General features: G+C 45.8%; 1 protein-coding gene across 1 annotated transcript in view; it reads left to right on the forward strand.

The window, feature by feature from the left end:
- Positions 1-90: 90 nt before the first annotated feature.
- The window catches only part of snrnp40 (small nuclear ribonucleoprotein 40 (U5)), a 39,467-nt gene continuing 18,818 nt past the window's right edge, over positions 91-20,739 (forward strand). The window contains exons 1-3 of the mRNA XM_085962822.1: positions 91-286; positions 8,083-8,212; positions 13,923-14,016. Of these exons, the coding sequence (XP_085818948.1) occupies positions 173-286; positions 8,083-8,212; positions 13,923-14,016 (338 nt within the window). The 5' untranslated portion in view covers positions 91-172. The remainder of the gene's footprint in view (positions 287-8,082; positions 8,213-13,922; positions 14,017-20,739) is intronic.

Below are 20,739 nucleotides of genomic sequence, written 5' to 3' on the forward strand. Positions count from 1 at the left end.
GTGATTGACGTAGAGATCAACCTATGGGAGAAGGCGGGATAACGCCAAGCGGCCCAATGAGGAGTCGCGTTGTTGGGAGGTGGGCGGGTTTTGGCCTTAGCGACGAGGCGGCGCCAGGGGTCGAGCGAGTCTTTGAGCCAGCGGGTGGGATCGGTGCCGGCGAGCGGAGAGAATGATCGATCAGAAGCGCAAAGCGCAGGAGATGGCGCTGGTGCAGGCCAAGCGGCCTCGCAGTGAGCCGGCGGCCGCGGCGCAGGGCCCCCCGCAGCAGGCCCTGCTTCAGGCGGTGAGTGGCTCCAGAAGATGGGCCTAAGACAGAGTGCATTGGATAGGAAGGACCCATTCCCCCGAGCAGAGAGGTCCATAACCAGGGGGGCAGAGATTTAAAGTCATTGGTAGAAGGATTATGTTCTTATGATTAGAGGGGAGTTGAGGATTTCTTTCACCCAGAGGGCGGCGTGGGTCTGGAACTCACTGCCTGAAAGGATGATAGAGGCAGAAACCCTCATCACATTAAAAAAAGTTCTTGGATATGCACTCGAAGTGAACCTACAAGGCTACAGACCAAGAGCTGGAAAGTGGGATTAGGCTGGATAGCTCTTTTTTGGCCGGCATGGATAGCTCTTTTATTTTGGCCGGCATGACCATGATGGGCCGAATGGCTTCCTTTTGTGCTGTAAATTTCCGCAATTCTAGCTCACGGCTTGAGCCTTTCGGCGCGGTGGTGGTGGGAGTGTCTGCCGGTTCTTCCAGTCAGCGTGATGTCATCGCAAAGGCGCCGGTACAGGCAGCACCCTGAAAGAAAGACTTGCATTTATATAGCACCATTCAAGACCTCAGGACATCCCAAAGTGCCTTATAGCCAATGAAGTACTTTCGAAATATAGTCGTTGTTGTAATGTAGGAGTTGCCAATCTGCGCACAGCAAGCTCCCACAAACAGCAATGTGATAATGACCGGATAATTTTTTTTAGTGATGTTGGTTGAGGGAAAAACATTGGCTAGACATTGGGAATAACTCCCCTGCTGCTCTTCGAAATAGTACCATGGGATCTTTTACGTCCACCTGAGAGCGCAGACTGGTCCTCGGTTTAACATCTCGTCTGAAAGACGGCACCTCTGACAGTGCAACCGTCAGTACTGCACTGAAGTGTCAGCCTAGATTTTTGTGCTTAAGTCTCTGGAGTGGGACTTGAACCCACAACCTTCTGACTCAGGCAAGTGTGCTACACATCGAGCCACAGCTAAATGTCCATGTTTACTTTAATGTCGATGTGTACTACTAGAGCAAATAGTTAGAATGTCATTCAATGTGTCATCTAAAGGGCAAGCACCTCTGACAGTGCAGCAGTCCCTCAGTACTGGAATGGAGTGTTGGTCTAGTCAATGAGCTCAAGTCCTGGAGTGGGGCTTGAACCCTCAACCTCTCCTAGCCAACATTTATCTCTATCAGCACCACGAAAAAAAAATGATCTGATCCTTTTATCTTGTTAGTTGTAGGACCTTGCTGTGCACAAATTGCTGCTGCATTTTCTACATTGCAACAGTGACTAAGATTCTGAAGTACTTCATTGGCTTTGGGACATCCTGAGAATGCAAAGGCACTATATAGAAACATAGAAGATAGGAGCAGGAGTAGGCCATTCGAGCCTGCTCCGCCATTCAACGAGATCATGGCTGATCATCCAAACCCTAGCACCCGGTCCCTACACCGACAGCCATCCCACCCAAGCCCTATCCCCGTAACCCCACGTATTTAATCCCCCCTAACACTAAGGGCCAATTTTTATCATGGCCAATCAACCTAACCCGCACATCTTTGGACTGTGGGAGGAAACCGGAGCACCCGGAGAAAACCCACGCAAACACGGGGAGAATGTCTGTGTGGAGTTTGCACAGTCACCCGAGGCCGGATTTGAACCCGGGTCCCTGGCGCTGTGAGGCAACAGTGCTAACCACTATGCCACCGTGCCGCCATAGTTTGCTTTGTTTGTTCTTTTGACTGAAATGAGAGTGCCAGCAACTGAGGCAAGTTGAAAGTCAGTTTTTAAACCTAGTTATTGTAGGATGTGGAAATGTTCATTTTTAAAGTTAGTAAGGTTTTAGGTTGATAATTCACCTGGTGTGCATTTCTGGCATCTTATTGCAGATTTTCAGCATTCCTGAGCTTTTGTTTAAAAACTTTTTTAAGTTACTGAAACACAGTTTGCCATTTTTGCATTTACCATTATTTGCTGACTTGGGTAATTGGAAACTGACTCTTTTTATAGGAATAGTGACCTGGATGTAGATTCAATTGAATAGTGCTGGGGTTAATATTTGTGCAAGCGTGCAGAAAGTATTGTGTTGTTTTCATGAGCCGCCTTGTGTAGAAGTGTCATTATTCAGTGTAGCCTCTTCATCAGAACTGAAGTCCAATGAATGACTACACCCAAGACATTAACCATCTTTTCTGTTTGCAGGTGTTGCCAAACCTGCTGTGTGTTTCCAGCACTTTGTTTTTCTTTCAAATTTCTAGCATTTGCAGTTTAATTTTAACTCCTGTCATGGAGCTACTATTGTACTGTTGCAGCAATTTGATTAAAGTTCAGCAGCTGAGTTGCAGCAGGCGGTATTTTTTTTACAGGATTTTTGGTTGAGACTCGAGCCCTTTGTTCGGTAGTGGGGGTGAATTTCACGGTTTATGTCTGAGCTTGATGAGCGGTGTAGTAAAGCGAGTTTAGACAATGGTTAGTGTAGTGCTTTTTATAATGGCGAAACCTCCAACACAGCCTCTTCCAAATTGCAAACTAGCTCCGTCACATGATCAATGCCAAAGAGAAAACTTGGCTCCTACAGAGGATTTTATAGCCCATAGTCCTTACGTCACCCCCACAGTGGCATCTGTACTTGTGTGGTCCGTAACACACGTGCCCAAACTGCCTATAAGCCATGCAACGCTTGAAGCCCAGTGATGCTCAGAGGTAGCACTCTCGCATCTGAGTCAAGATCATGGGTTCAAGTCCCACACTAGAGACTTGAACACATTGGGCCGGATTTTCTGACCCCCCACGGGTGCGTACGAGGCGTGTACACACCTGTAGGGGCCTCGCAAGTGCCAGGTTTAGGCATGTGAAGTGCATGCCCTAAATCCCGGCACTTCCGATCTGTCAAGAATTCTCTTGACAGATCATCCACATGCCCGGGAAAAGCTTTCTGCACAACCTCTGCCCGCTGAAAACCTTTAAAAATCTTACGCTTGGTAAAAGCCTGCGTAGGGCCTGCTTTTACCAGCGTAAGAGTTTTAAAAGATTTTTTTTCAACTCATTTATAATTTAAAAATACTTTTTTAGAAAAGGTAAGTTTATTTTTAGCCCCGTAATAATTATATTTTTCTAAAAATTACATTTTTGTTTATATACTTAATTTAATGTAACTTTAACTAATTTTAAAAGTAATTTTTAAAAAAGTTTATTCAATGTTTAAATGTTTTTTAAGTGATCCCCATTCATACTTTTGACAGATTGGTTCCCCATGGCCCACATGATCCCAGGGACGCTTGCGAACCACATGCGTCCCTGGGATACCTGGGCCTCTGCACATTTCGTAGAGCAGAGGCCCAGGATCGGAAGTCTCAGGACTTACGGAGCCAGCAGGCAAGTTTGTAGATTTTTTCCAATTGGAGGCATCTGCCCACAGGAAGCCTCCGATCAGAAAATCCGGCCCACAATCTAGGCTGATACTTCAGTGCAGTACTGAGCGAGTGCTGCACTGTTAGTGGAGCCATCTTTCAGATAAGACATTAAACCGAGGCCCCGTCTACCCTCACAGGTGGATTATTTGAAGAAGAGCAGGGGAGTTCTCCTAGTGCCCTGGCTGATCTTTATCCCTCAACACTAAAACATATCTGATTATTGTTGCTATTTGTGGGACATTGTTTTGCGGACATTGCTTTGCGCACATTGACTGCCATGTTTCCCTAAGTTACAACAGTGACTGCACTTCAAAAGTACTTCATTGACTGTAAAACCGTTTGGGATGTCCCGAGGTTGTGAAGGGCGCTATATAAATGGAAATTCTTTATTTCTATTTATGTTTTATATTTCTCTTGTGCTGGTTTGTCCTGTTTGAATTTTGTGGGTCTGAAGATTAAGAAAGACCTGCTCTTGGCACAGCTGCTGAATTCAGGGGTAAATCATAAGCCACAACACCAAGGTCTGTTAGAATCAGAAACTTGTGACGATGCAGTTTAAGGGGAAAGTGGATTTCAAATTTTTTAATTTTATAAAAATTCGTTCCTAGGATATGGGCGTCGCTGGCAAGGCCAGCATTTATTGCCCATCCCTAACTGCCCTTGAGAAGCTGCCTTGAACCGCTGCAGTCCACATGGTGAAGATATTCCCATAGTGCTATTAGGGAGGGAGTTCCAGGATTTTGACCCAGTGACTATGAAGGGACGGTGATATATTTCCAAGCCAGGATGGTGTGTGACTTAGAGGGGAATTTGAAGCTGATAGTTTTCCCATGTGCCTGCTGCCCTTGTCCTTCTAGGTGGTAGAGGTCGCGGGTTTCGGAGGTGCTGTCGAAGAAGCCTTGGCGAGTTGCTGCAGTGCATCTTATAGATGGTACACACTGCAGCCATGGTATGCCGGTGGTAGAGGGAGTGAATGTTTAAGGTGGTGGATGGGGTGCCAATCAAGCGGGCTGCTTTGTCCTGGATGGTGTCGAGCTTCTTGAGTGTTGTTGGAGCTGCACTCATCCAGGCAAGTGGAGAGTATTCCATCACACTCCTTACTTGTGCCTTGTAGATGGTGGAAAGGCTTTGGGGAGTCAGGAGGTGGGACACGTGCCTTTGAATACCCAGCCTCTGACCTGCCCTTGTAGCCACAGTATTTTTGGGGCTGGTCCAATTAAGTTTCTGGTCAATGGTGACCGCCCAGGATGTTGATGTTGGGGGATTTGGCGATGGTAATGCCGTTGAATGGGCGGTGGTTAGACGCTCTCTCGTTGGTGATAGTCATGGTCTGGCACTTGTGTGGCACGAATGTTACTTGCCACTTATCAGCCCAAGCCTGAATGTCGTCCAGGTCTTGCTGCATGTGGGCATGGACTGCTTCATTATCTGAGAAGTTGCGATTGGAACTAAACACTGTGCAATCATCAGCAAACATCCCCACTTGGTCTCCAATAACCACAACCATCTCCAGCCAGTGGAGAGTCTTTCCCATGATTCCCATTGACTTCAGTTTTACTCGGGCTCCTTGATGCCACACTCTGTCAAATGCTGCCTTGATGTCAAGGGCAGTCACTCTCACCTCACCTCTGGAATTCAGCTCTTTTGTCCATGTTTGGACCAAGGCTGCGATGAGGTCTGGTGCCGCGTGGCTCTGGGGGAACCCAAGCTGAGCATTGGTGAGTAAGTGCTACTTGATAGCACTGTCGATGACACCTTCCATCACTTTGCTGATGATTGAGAGTAGACTAATGGGGCGGTAATTGGCCAGATTGGATTTGCCTTGTTTTTTGTGGACAGGACATGGCTGGGTAGTTTTCCATGTCGGGTAGATGCCAGTGTTGTAGCTGTACTGGAACAGCTTGGCTAGAGGCACAGCTAGATTTGGAGCACAAGTCTTCAGCACGACAGCCGGGATATTATCGGGGCCCATAGCCTTTGCTGTAACCAGTGCGCACAGCTGTTTCTTGACCTCACGTGGAGTGAATCGAATTGGCTGAAGACTAGCTTCTGTGCTGGTGGGGCCCTCGGGAGGAGGCTGATGGATTATCTACTTGGCGCTTCTGGCCAAGCTTGTCTTTTGCATTCGCGTGCTGGGCTCTGTCATCATTGAGGATGGGGATGTTCATGGAGCCTCCTCCTCCCGTCAGTTGTTTAATGGTCCACCATCATTCATGACTGGATGTGGCAGGATTGCAGAGCTTTGATCTGATCCGTTGGTTGTAGACCTGTCTATAGCATGCTGCTTCCGTTGTTTAGCATGCACGTAGTCCTGTGTTGCAGCTTCACCAGGTTGGCACCTCATTTTAGGTATGACTGGTGCTGCTCCTGGCATGCTCTTCTACACTCCTTATTGAACCAGGGTTGCTCCCCTGGCTTGATGGTAATGGTAGAGCGAGGGATATGCCGGGCCATGAGGTTACAGATTGTGGTGGAGTACAATTCTGCTGGTGCTGATGGCCCACAGCATCTCATGGATGCTCAATTTTGAGCTGCTAGGTCTGTTCTGAATCTATCCCATTTAGCACGGTGGTAGTGCCACACAACACGATGGAGGCTGCCCTCAGTGTGATGACGGGGCGTCATCTCCACAAGGACTGTGCGGTGGTCACTGCTACCAATACTGTCATGGACAGATGCATCTGCAACAGGTAGATTGGTGAGGACGAGGTCAAGTAGGTTTTTCCCTCGTGTTGGATCTCTCACCACCTGCTGCAGGCCCAGACTGGCAGCTGTGTCCTTCAGGACTCTGCCAGCTCGGTCAGTAGTGGTGCCACCGAGCTACTCTTGGTGATGGACATTGAAGTCCCCCACCCAGAGTCCGTTCTGTGCCCTTGCTACCTTCAGTGCTTCTTCCAAGTGGTGTTCAACATGGCGGAGTACTGATTCATCAGCTGAGGGAGGGCAGTAGGTGGTAATCAGCAGGGGGTTTCCTTGCCCATGCTTGACCTGGTGCCATGAGACTTCATGCGGTCCGGAGTCAATGTTGAGGACTCCCAGGGCCACTCCCTCCCAACTGTATACCACTGTGCTGCCACCCCTGGTGGGTCTGTCCTACCGGTGGGACAAGACATACCCAGGATGCTGATGGAGGAGTCTGGGACATTGGCGGAAAGGTATGATTCTGTTAGTATGACGATGTCGGGCTGTTGCTTGACTAGTCTGTGGGACAGCTCTCAATTTTGGCACAAGTCCCCAGATGTTGGTGAGGAGGACTTTGCGGGGTTGACTGGGCTGGGTGTGCCGTTGTCGTGTCCGAAGCAGGTGCCAAGGTCGATGCCGGGTGGTCCGTCCGGTTTTATTATTCATATTGTTTCTTGTAGCGGTTTGTTACAACTGAGTGGCTTGCTGGGCCATTTCAGAGGGCAGTTAAGAGTCAACCACATTGCTGTGGGTCTGGAGTCACATATAGGCCAGACCAGGTAAGGGCGGTAGATTTCCTTCCCTAAAGGACATTAGTGAACCAGCTGGGTTTTTATGACAATCCGATAGTTTCATGGTCACCATTACTGATACTAGCTTTTTATTCTAGATTTATTTAATTAACTGAATTTAAATTCCACAGCTGCCGTGGTGGGATTTGAACTCGCGCCTCCGAATTATTCGTCCAGGCCTCTGGATTGCTGGTCCAGCAACATAACCACTATGCAACCGTCCCCGAGAAAAATGTAAAATTTACTCCTGGCCCGAAGGCTCCATGGGGTGCACCTTTGTGGCCCATAAGGACAAAAAGCTGGGACACCCCTGTCCTTGTGCTCAGTTTGCATATTAAATTGCCAGAGGCAAAGTAAAAAAATTTGAAGCATATTGCAGTCCTGGTCCCAACTGTGGCTGTAACATGGTGATTGTTAGGGTGCAGCAGGGTGAGATCTAGTTTCTAAATGTTGTACTGATCTGAAGTGGATCAGCAGAGCGTGCGTATTGGTTCCAGTTCTGCTGGTGTGTGCCCTTTGGCAAGTGTTTGCATTTGAGTTGTGTTCATATTGGGCTTTTATTTTGGGCGGGGGGGGGGTGGAACAAACATACTGATCAGCTGTCTCCCATTCTGCCAGAACATTTCACACCTAATCTGAGCCGTCTTTTGTCTCCACTAGTCCTATCACCATCTCGTCTTGTTTTGAATACCTCTTAATGTCTCTTTACTTCTTTTGTTCTCTCCCAGCCCTGCCTTTCGATCTATTTCATTTCCTTTCCAGTTTTGAAAAAGGGTTTCGACCCGAAACGTCGACTCTAATTTCTCTCCACGGATGTTGCCTGGCCTGCTGAGTTTTTCCAGCATTTTCTGTTGTTATTTCGGATTTCCAGCGTTTGCAGTATTTTGCTATCATACTGATCTAGTTTCCTATTTTGCTTTTATGCAAATCATTTAGGGTCCCCCAAGAACATCAAGTCTTCAAGCTCCTATAATGCTTCTAACAGGTCACGAAGGAGAGGTTTACTGCTGTAAGTTCCACCCAACTGGATCAACACTGGCATCTGCAGGATTTGACCGACTCATATGTAAGCGAGAGAGACTATTTTATCTTGTTTCTGTTTTCAACCATTTTCCACCATATAGGCTACAGTACTTGGTAGAGTAGTTATAAGTAAACTTGAATTTCTTTGGAACTGCTTATTATACAAGGTCATGATCATTTTGTTAATGGTGGTGCAATTGTTTGTCCCATTATACTAATGGCAACCAAAGTTCAAATGCCATCCTTTGGTGATATTACAGTAAAGTGTAGTGGTGGAAGTGGGAGGTCATCCACTTTGGATCCAAGAAAGACACAGCAAAATACTTTCTTAACGGCAACCGACTAGGAATTGTGGAGGAGCAAAGGGATTTTGGTTTCCATGTGCACAAATTACTAAAAGTAATCAAAAAGGCAAATGGAATTTTGGCCTTTCTCTCAAGGGAATTGGAATTGAAGAGTGAGGAAGTAATGCTTCATTGCCTTGGCCAGACCCCACCTGGGGTATTACAGGAAACTTTGTGATATCTGGCACCAACGGGACCGAGCTATTGCCGATCTATCAAAACTGCCAGACGTACAAAGTTAATGTTGAAGCATACGGAGGTTTTCATCTCCGTATCTGACAACAAACACTGTGTTGCTTAGCAACAGCTTCTAAACAGTCGGCTGCAAGCATCTCTAGCTGAAGCTGTTGCTATAGCTACAGACCTTGCAGTGCCTGACTGGGGGGGGGGGAAAAAAAGCAACGAAAACTAAAAAAACTTATAGAAAACGGCTCCTGATTTTTGCCGTTAGATCGAGTATTCTGGACATATAACCTCCGGATAAACCAAAGTTTCCTGTATGTTCAGTTTTCGGAAGGATATATTGGCCTTGGACAGGGTACATCACAGAATCACCAGGGTTTAAAGGGTTAAAATGAGGATAGGTTGCGTAAACTTGGCTTGTATTCCCTTGAGTTTAGACAGTTTAAGGTGTTCTAATAGAGATGTTTACAATTATAAAGGGATTCAACGGGGCATATACAGAGAAACGATTTCCTCTGATGAGGGAATCAATAACAAGTGGACACAATTTTAAAATTAGAGCTAGTCCATTCAGGAATGAAATCAGGAAGAATTTTTTCACAGAGGGTTGTGGAAATCTGGAACTCTCCTTTCACCAAAGGGCTGCGGATGCAATGCTGCCTGTAAGCTGCCCTTTGCTCTACACGGCTTGTTTCTTTTAATGCGCGATCCCTTGAAATTTCTGCGCATGTGTGGCAATGTTCCCTGTAATTTTTTGGTTAGGTGCATGGCCCCTTTAAGGGGTTGCACAGCCCATTCAAACTTCCGTGCATGCGCAGTTTTTTCTTTTCCCGGCAAGCGGTCTGCGCGGGACCTTTCAGATTACTGCATAGCCACGCGCAGCTTAGAAGGAACATTGTGTGGATGGTGGGTCAGTTGAAATTTTTAGGACTGAGATCAATAGATTTTTGTCATGTAAGGGTATCGAGGAATATTGTTCAAAGGGGGATAAATAGAGTTGAGGTACAGATCAGCCATGGACTGATTGAATGGCAGAACAGGCTTGAGGGGCCGAATGGCCTGCTCCCAATCCCGTGTTCCTATGATACATAAAATGTTCATATTCTGCTCATTTGCACTTTTAAAATACCCAGCAGTGCAAATGTAATGCTTTGTTCTTTCAACTTGGGTTGTGTCCGTAGTGAATATTTTGAGCTGTATCTATCATTGATGATGGTCATATTGGGACTGGTTTGAGTTGATGAATTGTGTAGCACACAAAAGCATCTGAGCTGAAATGCAATTTTTCCTGTAGCGTATTTGAAATAAAACATTAAATATAGAAAAATAGGAGCAGGAGTAGGCCATTCAGCCCTTCGAGCCTGCTCCGCCATTCAATATGATCATGGCTGATCCTCTATCTCAATACCATATTCCCCCTCTCTCCCCATACCCCTTGATGCCTTTTGTGTCTAGAAATCTATCTATCTCCTTCTTAAATATATTCAGTGACTTGGCCTCCACAGCCTTCTGTGGTAGAGAATTCCACAGGTTCACCACCCTCTGAGTGAAGAAATTTCTCTTCATCTCAGTCCTAAATGCCCTACCCCGTAACCTTCGCTGCACTCCCTCTATGGCAAGTATATCCTTTCTTGGGTAAGGAGACCAAAACTGCACACAGTACTCCAGGTGTGGTCTCACCAAGGCCCTGTATAACTGTAGTAAGACATCCTTGCTCCTGTACTCAAATCCTCTTGCAATGAAGGCCAATATACCATTTGCCTTCCTAACTGCTTGCTGCACCTGCATGTTTGCTTTCAGTGACTGGTGTACAAGGACACCCAGGTCCATTTGTACATCAACATTTCCCAATCTATCACCATTTAAATAATATTCTGCCTTTCTGTTTTTCCTACCGAAGTGGATAACTTCACATTTATCCACATTATACTGCATCTGCCCACTCACTCAACTTGTCTAAATTGCCTTGGAGCCTCTTTGCATCCTCCTCACAACTCCCAATCCCACCTAGTTTCGTGTCATCAGCAAACTTGAAAATATTACATTTGGTTCCCTCATCCAAATAATTGATATTACTGTATATTGTGAATAGCTGGGGCCCTGTGGTACCCCACTAGTCATCGCCAGCCACCCCGAAAAAGTTCCATTTATTCCTACTCTGTTTACTGTCTGTTAACCAATTTTCAATCCATGCCAGTATATTACCCCCAATCCCATGTGCTTTAATTTTGCACACTAACCTCTTATGTGGGACTTTATCAAAAGCCTTCTGAAAATCCAAATACACCACATCCACTGGTGCTCCCTTATCTATCCTACCAGTTACATCCTCAAAAAACTCAGTAGGTTTGTCAAACACGATTTCCCTTTCATAAATCCATGTTGACTTTGTCTAATCCCGTTGATATTTTCTAAGTGTCCTGTTATCACATCCTTTAGAATAGACTCTAGCATTTTCCCTACTACTGATGTTAGGCTGTAGTTCCCGGTTTTCTCTCTCCCTTTTTTAAATATAGTAGGGTTACATTTGCCATCCTCCAATCTGCAGGAACTGTTCCATAATCTATAGAATTTTGGAAGATGACAACCAATGCATCCACTGTTTCCACAGCTACCTCTTTTAGTACTCTGGGATGCAGATTATCAGGCCCCCAGAATATCCCAAATGGCAATATTGTATTCGTATTGTACTATCCTCGGAACAGTGGGACATTGATCCTGAGCTGGATTGCCAGGTGTTGATTCAAAATAAACATTTTGAGGCATCGATCCAGCTTCAGGGCCACACATCCGAGTGGTACTAATACTGGCTGTAGAGGTGGATTTGTTAGGAATACAGTACAGGTAGACTATCCTTTATCCGAACTTCCGAAAACCGAAACCCTCTAAAAACCGAAAGTTTTTTCGTTCAGCGTAAGTCGTGCGCACGACTTACGCTGAGCAGGGCAGAGGGTCACTGAGTTCCCTCCTGGGTAGGAGATTGCAGGCCGAGCCAGGCAGTGTGAAGGAGGTATACCGGGAGAGCGAACCCAACAATACAGTGGCCCGTCCGATAGCTGCAGCGGCCTGTCCAATATTCTTTTCTCCCCGACCCCCACCCTTACGGATAAGGGATAGTGTATCCTTTATCCGCACTTCCGAAAACCGAAATCCTCTGAAAACCGAAAGTTTTTTTGTTCAGCGTAAGTCGTGCGCACGACCCCGACCCCCCCGCCGACCCCGACCCCCCGCCGACCCCCACCCCCGACAAATTTCCCAGTCTTATAAAATACCTTCTGAAATCCGAAATTTTCCAAAAACCGGAACACGGCTGGTCCCGAGGTTTTCGGATAAAGGATAGTCTACCTGTATAGGAGGTACTGCTAATAATGGGGAAGTTTGCAAATATATTAAATTGGTTCCAGTATAGAAAGCAAATCTTACTGATCTGTAAAAATGTTGGTCAGTTGAAGCCATCCCTGATGATTTTAAAATGGCAAAAAAGCAAACAACTGTAGCTGCTGGAAATCGGAAACAAAAACGGAAAATGTTGGAAACACTCAACAGGTTAGGCAGCATCTGCGGAGAGAAAACAGAAGTTGATGCTGGAGGTGTGGACCCATCATCAAACGTTACATAGTATTTACAGCACAGAAACAGGCCATTTGGCCCAACGGGTCCATGCAGATGTTTATGCTCCATGTGAGCCTCCAAACGTTAACTTCCCTCGACAGATGATGCTGCCTGACCTGCTGTGTTACCAGAATTTTCAGTTTTTGTTAAAGTTTACTATTTCTTGCCTTATATTTATCCCTCCTGCTGGCCCCAAAAAACTTTGTGTAAGTGTATGGGCCATCATTTGCAGGTTGTGTTTTTAGAAACATAGAAGATAGGAGCAGGAGTAGGCCATTCGGCCCCTCGAGCCTGTTCCGCCATTTAATGAGATCATGGCTGATCATCCAAATTCAGTACCCTGTCCCTGCTTTCTCCCCATATCCCTTGATCCCTTTAGCCTTAAGAAATATATCTAACTCCTTCTTGAATATATTTAATAAGTTGGCCTCAACTGCCTTCTGTGGTAGAGAATTCCACAGGTTCATCACTCTGGGTGAAGAAATTCCTCCTCATCTCAGTCCTAAATGGCTTACCCCTTATCCTTAGACTGTGACCCCTGGTTCTGGGCTCCCCGCCATCGGGAACATCCTTCCTGCATCTAGTCTGTCTAGTCCTGTTAGAATTTTATAAGTTTCAATGAGATCCCCTCTCATTGTTCTAAACTCTAGCGAATATAAGCCTAATCGACTCAACCTCTCTTCATACGTAATTCCTGCCATCCCAGGTATCAGTCTGGCGAATCTTTGCTGCACTCCCTCCATGGCAAGAACATCCTTCCTCAGATAAGGCGACCAAAACTGCACACAATACTCAAGGTGTGGTCTCACCAAGGCCCTGTACAACTGTATCAAGACATCCTTGCTCCTGTACTCGAATCCTCTCGCTATGAAGGCCAACATACCATTTGCCTTCTTAACCGCCTGCTGCCCCTGCATGCTTACCTTTAGCGACTGGTGCACAAGGACACCCAGATCTCATTGCACTTCCCCTTTTCCCAATCTATTGCCGTTCAGATAATCTGTCTTCCTGTTTTTGCCACCAAAGTGGATAACCTCGCATTTATCCACATTATACTGCATCTGCCATGCATCCTGTCACTGTTTTCCAAGTGCTCTGCTATTACATCTTTTATAATGGACTCTAGCATTTTCCCCACTACTGATGTCAGGCTTACCGGTCTATAATTCTCCGTTTTCTCTCTACCACCTTTTTTAAATAGTGGGGTTACATTAGCTACCCTCCAATCCATGGGAACTATTCCAGAGTCTATAGAATTTTGGAAGATGACCAGCAATGCATCTACTTTCTAGGGCCACTTCCTTAAGTACCCTAGGATGTAGATTATCAGGCCCTGGGGATTTATCGGCCTTCAATCCTGTCACTTTCCCTAACACCATTTTCCTACAAATGCTGATTTCATTCAATTCCTCCCTCTCATTAGACACTATGTTCCCTGAAATCTCTGGAAGGTTATTTGTGTCCTCCTTTGTGAAGACAGAACCATGAGAAAGCTTGTGAAATAGAGCCACGTTAATCTAATAAATTGATAACTTTTTTTAATGTATTGTAAAATCCACAAAGGCTGTGTGTATTTTACACCCTTCATGTGTTTGTCTCTTGCCCTCTCTTCAGTGTTATGGAATGTGTATGGAGACTGTGATAATTATGCTACATTGAAAGGCCACAGTGGAGCGGTCATGGAATTGCACTATAACACAGATGGCAGGTACTGTAATATTGTACTGGGTTGTCACATTTGAAAGAGAGCTGATTTGTTTTTTGACTAAAGAAATGATTGAGTTATATCAAAGCGTATAGAATCATAGAATGGTTGCAGAAGGAGGCCATTTGGCCCGTCGAGCCTGTGCGGGCTCTCTGCAAGAGCATTTCAGCTAGTCCCACTCTTCCGCCCTTTCCTCGTAGCCCTGCAATTTTTTTTCCTTCAGGTACTTATCCAATTCCCTTTTGAAAGCCGATTGAGTCTGCCTCCAGCACCCTTTCAGGCAGTGAATTCCAGACCCTAAACACTCGCTGCGTAAAAAAGTTGTTCCTCATGTCGCCATTGGTTCTTCTGCCTTAAATCTGTGTCCTCTGGTTCTCGACCCTTCCGCCAATGGGAACAGTTTCTCTCCATCTACTCGTGTCTAGACCCCTCATGATTTTGAACACCTCTATTAAATCTCCTCTCAACCTTCTCTGCTCTAAGGAGAACAACCCCAGCTTCTCCAGTCTATCCACGTAACTAAAGTTTCTCATCCTAGGAACCATTCTTGTAAATCTTTTCTGCACCCTCTCTATGGCCTTCACATCCTTCCTAAAGTGCGCTGCCCAGAATTGGACACCATACTCCAGTTGAGGCCGAACCAGTGTTTTATAAATGTTCATCACAACTTCCTTGCTTTTGTACTCTATGCCTCTTATTTATGAAGCCCAGGATCCCGTATGCTTTTTTAACTGCTTTCTCAACCTGCCCTGCCACCTTCAACGATTTGTGCACATATACCCCCAGGTCTCTCCGTTCATGCACCCCCTTTAGAATTGTACCCTTTAGTTTATATTGCCTCTCCTTGTTCTTCCTACCAAAATGTATCCCTTTGCACTTTTCTGCGTTAAATTTCATCTGCCACGTGTCCGCCCATTCCACCAGCCTGTCTATGTCCTCTTGAAGTCTATCACTATCCTCCTCACTGTTCACTATACTTCCAAGTTTTGTGTCATTTGCAAATTTTGAAATTGTTCCCTGTACACCCACGTCCAAGTCATTAATATATATCCAGAAAAGCAGTGGTCCTAGTACCGACCCCTAGGGAGCACCACTATGTACCTTCCTCCAGTCCGATAAACAACTGTTCACCACTACTCTGTTTTCTGTCACTTAGCCAATTACGTATCCGTGCTGCCACTGTCCCTTTTATTCCATGGACTTCAACTTTGTTGTGAAGAGAAAAAGATTGGTGAAGTCAAGCGTAGGTCCCTTGCAGTCAGAATCGGGGGAATTTATAATGGGGAACAAAGAAATGGCAGACCAACTAAATACATAGATACATAGATACATAGAGATAGGAACAGGAGTAGGCCATTCGGCCCTTCGAGCCTGCTCCGCCATTCAATGAGATCATGGCTGATCTTCGTCTGAGATCATAGCTGATCTTACCAGTTCAGTACCCCGTCCCCGCCTTTTCTCCGTAACCCTTAATCCCCTTAGCCTTCAGAAATATATCCAATTCTCTCTTGAAAATATTTATTGAATTAGCCTTCACAGCCCTCTGTGGCAGGGAATTCCACAGGCTCACCACTCTTTGAGTGAAGAAATTCTTCCTCATCTCTGTTTTAAATGATTTGCCCGCTATTTTTAGACTGTGGCCCCTGGTTCTGTGCTCCCCGGCCATTGGAAACATTCTCTCTGAATTCAGCCTGTCCAGGCCTGCCATAATTTTATATGTTTCGATGAGATCCCCTCTCAATCTTCTAAACTCCAGTGAGTACAAGCCCAAACTATTTAATCTCTCTTCGTAGGTCATTCCCGCCATTCCAGGTATCAGCCTGGTGAATCGCCGTTGCACTCTTTCCATGGCAAGAACATCCTTCCGCAGATGGGGCGACCAAAACTGTACACAATACTCCAGATGCGGTCTCACCAGCACCTTGTACAGCTGTAGTAAGGTATCCCTATTCCTATACTCGAACCCCCTTGATATGAAGGCCAACATACCATTTGCCTTCTTAATCGCCTGTTGCACCTGCATGCTCTCCTTCAGTGACTGGTGCACAAGAACACCCAGGTCCCTCTGCACTTCCCCATCTCCCAATCTATTGCCATTTAGATAATAATCTACCCTCCTGTTTTTACCCCCAAAGTGGATAACCTCGCATTTATCCACATTATAGTGCATCTGCCACGTATCCGCCCATTCCCCCAACCTGTCCAAATCGCACTGTAGCCTCCTGACATCCTCATCAGAGCCCACCCCTCCTCCTAGTTTAGTGTCGTCAGCGAATTTGGAAATATTGCATCCAATTCCCTGATCCAGATCATTTATATATATTGTGAACAGCTGGGGTCCCAGGACAGATCCTTGCGGCACCCCGCTGGTCACTGCCTGCCACTCCGAAAACGAGCCGTTTATTCCAACTCTCTGTTTTCTATCTGCCAGCCAGTTCTCTATCCACGTTAATACTTTGCCCCCAATCCCATGAGCCTTAATTTTGCATGATAATCTTTTGTGTGGAACCTTATCGAAGGCTTTCTGGAAGTCAAGGTACACCACATCCACTGGCTCTCCCCCATCTATTCTACCAGTTACCTCCTCAAAAAATTCCAGCAGATTAGTCAAACACGATTTACCCTTTGTAAATCCATGTTGACTCTGTCCGATCCTTTCCCCATTTGTCAAGTGCTCCGCTATTTTATCCTTAATAATGGACTCTAGCATTTTGCCCACAACCGATGTAAGGCTTACTGGTCTATAATTCCCTGCTTTCTCTCTACCCCCCTTTTTAAATATTGGGGTAACATTAGCTACCCTCCAATCCACGGGTACTGTTCCCGAGTCAATGGAGTTCCGGAAGATGATCCTTAGAGCATCTGCTATCTCCAGGGCCACCTCCTTAAGTACCCTAGGATGTAGTTTATCAGGCCCCGGGGATTTGTCGGCCTTCAGTCCCCTCAACTTACCCAACACCATATCCCTAGAGATACTAATTTCTGTCAGCTCCTCCCTCTCATTAGTCCCTATGTTTGCCGATATTCCTGGGAGGTTATTTGTGTCCTCCTTTGTGAATACAGAACCAAAGTATGAGTTTAATTGGTCTGCCATTTCCTTATTCTCCATTATATATTCTCCCGAATCGGACTGCAAGGGACCGACTTGGGATTTTACCAGTCTTTTCCTCCTGATATACCGATAAAAGCTTTTGCAGTCTGTCTTTATGTTTGCTGCAAGTTTACTTTCGTATTCTATTTTCCCCTTCCTGATTAATCCCTTTGTCCTCTTTTGCTGTATCCTGTACTGTCCCCAATCTTCCGGTCTGGTGCTTTTTTTTGCCAGTTGATATGCCCTTTTTTTTGATTTTATGCTGTCCCTAATTTCCCTCGTTATCCACGGTTGAGTCACCTTTTTAGGTTTATTTTTATGCCAAACCGGTATAAACATGTTCTGGAATTCTTCCATTCTATCTTTGAATGCTTGCCATTGTCTATCCACTGTCAATCCCCCCAGAAACACCACCCAATCAATCTTACCCAATTCCCGTCTCATACCCTCGTAATTCCCTTTATTTAAGTTCTGGACCTTAGTCTCTGATTCAATTTCCTCACTCTCCATCTCGACTGAGAGCTCGATCATATTATGATCGCTCTGACCCAAGGGGCCTCGTACAAGAAGATTGCTGATAAGTCCCTTCTCATTGCACAATACCCAGTCTAAAATGGCCTGATCTCGAGTCGGCTCCTCGACATATTGGTCCAGATAACCGTCCCGAAAACATTCCAGGAATTCCTCCTCCTCAGAATTTTTACTAATTTGGGTAGTCCAATCAATATGTAAATTAAAGTCACCCATGATGACAGCTGTGCTCTTATCGCACGCTTCTCTAATTTCCCTTTTTATGCCTTCCCTCACCTCCATATTACTATTTGGAGGCCTATATATCACACCCACTAACGTTTTCCTCCCCTTGCTATTTCTCATTTCTACCCATACAGATTCCGTTTCATCCGAGTTAATATCCTTCCTTTCCATTGCATTAATCCCCTCCTTTACCAGCAATGCTACCCCACCTCCCCTACCTTTTTGCCGATCCTTCCTAAATATTGTATATCCCTGGATGTTAAGTTCCCAGCCTTGCCCACCCTGCAGCCACGTTTCTGTAATCCCAATCAAATCATACTTGTTTACCTCTATTTCCACAACTAATTCATCCACCTTGTTCCTAATGCTTCTAGCATTAAGATACAAAGCCTTCAGGCTTGCTTTTTTCACACTCTCATTATGAATTAGTTTGGCCCTTTGTGTTTCTCTCCTTTGCTTATTGCTTCTCACCTTTCTACCATCTATTTCTGACTTCATATGACTTCCCTCTTTTCCACTACCTAGGTTCCCATCCCCCTGCCAAATTAGTTTAAATCCTCCCGAACCGCCCTAGAAAATATTACCCCGAGGACATCGGCTCCCTCACAGTTCAGGTGTAGACCGTCCCCTTGGTACAGGTCACTCCTCCCCAAGAACTGGTTCCAATGCCTCAGGAATTTAAATCCCTCTCCCTTGCACCACTGCTCAAGCCACGTATTTAGCTTATCTATCTTACTCTCTCTAAACTTATTAGCTCGTGGCACTGGTAGCAATCCAGAGATTACTACCTTTGAGGTCCTACTTTTCAATTTAGCACCTAACTCCCTAAATTCAGCTTGTAGGACCTCCTCCCTCTTTTTACCTACATCGTTGGTACCTACATGTACCACGACAACTGGCTGATCCCCCTCCCCCTTCAGAATGCTCTGCACCCGCTCCGAGACATCCTTGACCCTTGCACCAGGGAGGCAACATACCATCTTGGAGTCTCGGTCTCGGCCGCAGAAACTCCTATCTATCCCCCTTACAATTGAATCCCCTATCACTATAGCCCTATCCCTCTTTTTTCCACCCTTCTGTGCAGCAGAGCCAGTCATGGTGCCCTGAACCTGGCTGCTGGTGCCTTCCCCTGATAAGTCATCTCCCCCAACAGTACCCAAAACGGTAAACCTGTTTTGGAGGGAGATGACCGCAGGCGACTCCTGCACTACCTTCCTGCCTTTACCCTGCCTTTTGGTCACCCATTTACTGTCTGAGCTAGCCTTTACCTGCGGTGTGACCAACTCACTGAATGTGCTATCCACAAGATCCTCAGCATCGCGTATGCTCCAGAGTGAGTCCATTCGCAGCTCCAGCGCCGCCATGGTTCTGTCTTCACAAAGGAGGACACAAATAACCTCCCAGAAATACTGGGGAACATAGGGTCTGATGAAAGGGTGGAACTGAAAGAAATCAGTATTTGTAGGGAAATGGTGTTAGGAAAATTGATGGGACTGAAGGCCGATAAATCCCCAGGGCCTGATAATCTACATCCCAGGGTACTTAAGGAAGTTGCCCTAGAAATAGTAGATGCATTGCTGGTCATCTTCCAGAACTCAATAGACTCTGGAACAGGACCCATGGATTGTAGGGTAGCTAATGTTACCCCACTATTCAAAAAAGGTGGCAGAGAAAAAGCGGGGAATTATAGACCGGTAAGCCTGACATCGGTAGTGGGGAAAATGCTAGAGTCCATTATAAAAGATGTAATAGCAGAGCACTTGGAAAGCAGTGACGGGATTGGACAAAGTCAACATGGATTTACAAAAGGTAAATCATGCTTGACTAATCTACTGGAATTTTTTGAGGATGTAACTGGTAAAGTAGATATGGGAGAACCAGTGGATGTGGTGTATTTGGACTTTCAGAAGGCTTTCGATAAGGTCCCACAAGAGATTAGCGTGCAAAATTAAGGCACATGGGATTGGGGGCAAGGTATTGACTTGGATAGAGAACTGGTTGGTGGACAGAAAGCAAAGAGTTGGAATAAACGGGTCGTTTTCCGAGTGGCAGGCAGTGACTAGTGGGATACCGCAGGGATCGGTCCTAGGACCCCAGCTGTTCACAATATATATTAATGATCTGGACGAGGGAATTGGATGTAATATCTCCAAATTTGCAGACAACACAAAGCTGGGTGGGAGGGTATGCTGTGAGGAGGATGTCATGAAACTCCAGTACGATTTGGACAGGTTAGGTGATTGGGCAGAAACATGGCAAATGCACTATAATGTGGATAAATGTGAGGTTATCCACTTTGGTGGCAAAAACAGGAAGGCAGATTATTATTTGAATGGCAATAGATTGGGAGAAGGGGAAGTGCAAAGAGACCTGGGTGTTCTTGTGCACCAGTCGCTGAAGGTAAGCATGCAGGTGCAGCAGGCGGTTAAGAAGGCAAATGGTATGTTGGCCTTCGTAGCAAGAGGGTTCGAGTACAGGAACAAGGATGTCTTGCTACAGTTGTACAGGGCCTTGGTGAGACCACACCTTGAGTATTGTGTGCAGTTTTGGTCGCCTTATCTGAGGAAGGACGTTCTTGCCATGGAAGGTGTGCAGCGAAGATTCACCAGGCTGATACCTGGGATGGCAGGAATGACGTATGAGGAGAGATTGTGTCGATTAGGCTTATACTCACTGGAGTTTAGAAGATTGAGAGGGGATCTCATCGAAACCTATGAAATTCTGTCAGGCCTGGACAGACTAGATGCTGGAAGGATGTTCCCGATGGTCGGGGAGTCCAGAACCAGGGGTCATAGTCTAAGGATAAGGGGTAGGACATTTAGGACTGAAATGAGGAGGAATTTCTTCACCCAGAGAGTGGTGAACCTGTGGAATTCTCT

This window comes from Somniosus microcephalus, chromosome 20 (genome assembly GCF_052327205.1).
Source record: "Somniosus microcephalus isolate GS21.2 chromosome 20, FLI_Smic_1.0, whole genome shotgun sequence".
Taxonomy (NCBI): Eukaryota; Metazoa; Chordata; class Chondrichthyes; order Squaliformes; family Somniosidae; genus Somniosus; species Somniosus microcephalus.